The sequence below is a fragment of the Triticum dicoccoides genome, chromosome 4B, assembly GCF_002162155.2.
Source record: "Triticum dicoccoides isolate Atlit2015 ecotype Zavitan chromosome 4B, WEW_v2.0, whole genome shotgun sequence".
NCBI classification, from domain to species: domain Eukaryota; kingdom Viridiplantae; phylum Streptophyta; class Magnoliopsida; order Poales; family Poaceae; genus Triticum; species Triticum dicoccoides.
In genome coordinates this window covers 310,602,625-310,604,507 of record NC_041387.1, presented here as the reverse complement: position 1 = coordinate 310,604,507, position 1,883 = coordinate 310,602,625, and the positions used below count along the sequence as shown (strand labels likewise).

General features: G+C 37.5%; 1 protein-coding gene across 2 annotated transcripts in view; it reads right to left on the bottom strand.

Annotated features, from left to right (window-relative positions):
• The window catches only part of LOC119296028 (villin-2-like), a 14,053-nt gene that overhangs the window by 6,234 nt on the left and 5,936 nt on the right, over positions 1-1,883 (bottom strand). For both annotated transcript variants that reach the window (XM_037574446.1, XM_037574447.1), the window contains exons 16-19: positions 862-1,009; positions 719-729; positions 491-631; positions 286-411 (exon numbers count right to left, since the gene is read on the bottom strand). In XM_037574446.1, the coding sequence (XP_037430343.1) occupies positions 286-411; positions 491-631; positions 719-729; positions 862-1,009 (426 nt within the window). The remainder of the gene's footprint in view (positions 1-285; positions 412-490; positions 632-718; positions 730-861; positions 1,010-1,883) is intronic.

Below are 1,883 nucleotides of genomic sequence, written 5' to 3'. Positions count from 1 at the left end.
CGAAAAAAAAGATCAGGCGGACAGTCATAACTCTGTCCCTCAAGAAACGTACTGTCTCAGTGAAGTTGCATACCTATCTACTTGATGGGAAGGAACAATATTAGGTTCGGTGGAAGTAAACAGAAACTAAAAGACAGGAAAGATTTTCATATACGAAGCCAGCAATGCCTCTGAAGTAAACCGTTCAAAATATCTGCTACCCCATATAAATAGTGATAAATAGAACAGAGTTAGAAGTGAGAGAAAAAAATAGTAAGATGCAATTGGTAAATAAGAATGGCATACCAGAGATCTTGTGTTATCCCAGGAGAAGTATGTCCTAAAGAAGCAAGGTTCATTCCCTTCACTGACTTTATAGAGAGGCACGTCAGAAGCAAGACCTTCGAAGGTCACCGCATGTTCTATGTATTTCTGCGGAAAAGTCGTTATTTATCTACGTTGAATGGTACTAATACAGATGAAAAGAACAAAGATATACTTCATATTATACCTCGCCAATTTCAAATGCCATTTGTTTCTCTTTTGTGTCCACACACTGACCCATCCAGACAAAGACTTCGGCGTGTGTGTCAAGTACCATCACATCTTCGGTCAACAGATCATCTTGTGAAAAATTGTAAACTTCAGTTACCTACAGATAAAGAAGCTTTTTCAAAATTTGCAATCCTGAAGTGCTGGAGCATACGAAATTTAGGCTTCAAAGAATAAGATGACAAACCTCCAGCTTGCCTGATATGCGGCGCGACATGAACAATGAAAACAACACAACAGAAGATGATTAGGGTACTTAAAGAATATAAACTCCCAAAGTAGTAGCAATAAGACAAAAAAATATGGATTTAAGTTCAGAATAGAACTGACCACTCCTAAATGAGAATGTGTAGAGATGGGGTTCTCTAACAACATCCTGTGTGGCATTTTTATTTGAGTAATCCTGTTTTCCACCAAGAGCAGACCAGAAAGAAGAGCTCTCGGTTCCCTCCTTGCAATGTTTGACAGCAACGCCAGGCTGTGGTTTGGAACACATCACATCACATAATTATAGTTAGCAATAAGTAGCTGGAAATTGATGGAAATATCAAACGTTCTGTAGTAAGAAAAGGATATTCGAGGGGCTTGACAACCAAGTCAGCCGCGTTTGGAAGCAGGGATTTGCCCTGTTTCCTTCTGTAGGATGCAACTGTTTCCTACAAAAATCCTGCGTTCCAAACAGGCCTTATCTGTGACAGCAATCCTGTTAATATTATTTCATATTCTCTAATGTTTTACTCATGCAGGTCAGTGTTTTTTAAAGTACTACTCACTCCGATCCATATTACTTGTCGCTCAAATGGATATATCTAGCACTGAAATACGTCTAGATACATCCGTTTGAACGACAAGTAATATGGATCGGAGGGAGTACAAAATTTACGACAGGAACTGTAAACGACCATCTTAATTCAAATATTGCATTGCTTTCATGCAATTTATTAGGTAGAAACAAGTTCCCTTCAATCAAACAGACAGATTTTGTGTAGCCTTTCCAGTTGTTTGTAACTTCAGTGTCACATGTGCAACTGGTGCATCTGTTATGCATAGTGGTTTGGTTTTAATATCAGAAAATTTCATGAAAAGGCACTTAAAATAAAATGAAGAAAAATGTAGCTAAGAGCACTTTGCTATTTCCATACAAATTTGCTCATATTTGGCCGCTTACAGCTCGAATATGGTAAAGTTGTTAACATGAACTACCCTTAGATAAAGTAGGTGAAAATAAGACTGGTATTGATACATTGTTAAATTTTATCTTGAAATTATCATTCTTCTAGTAGATTAGTCCAAATCAAAATTCGGGATGATTTTTGTTCCTCTCCAGTTTACGGTAAGTTCCGCAGAAGTTT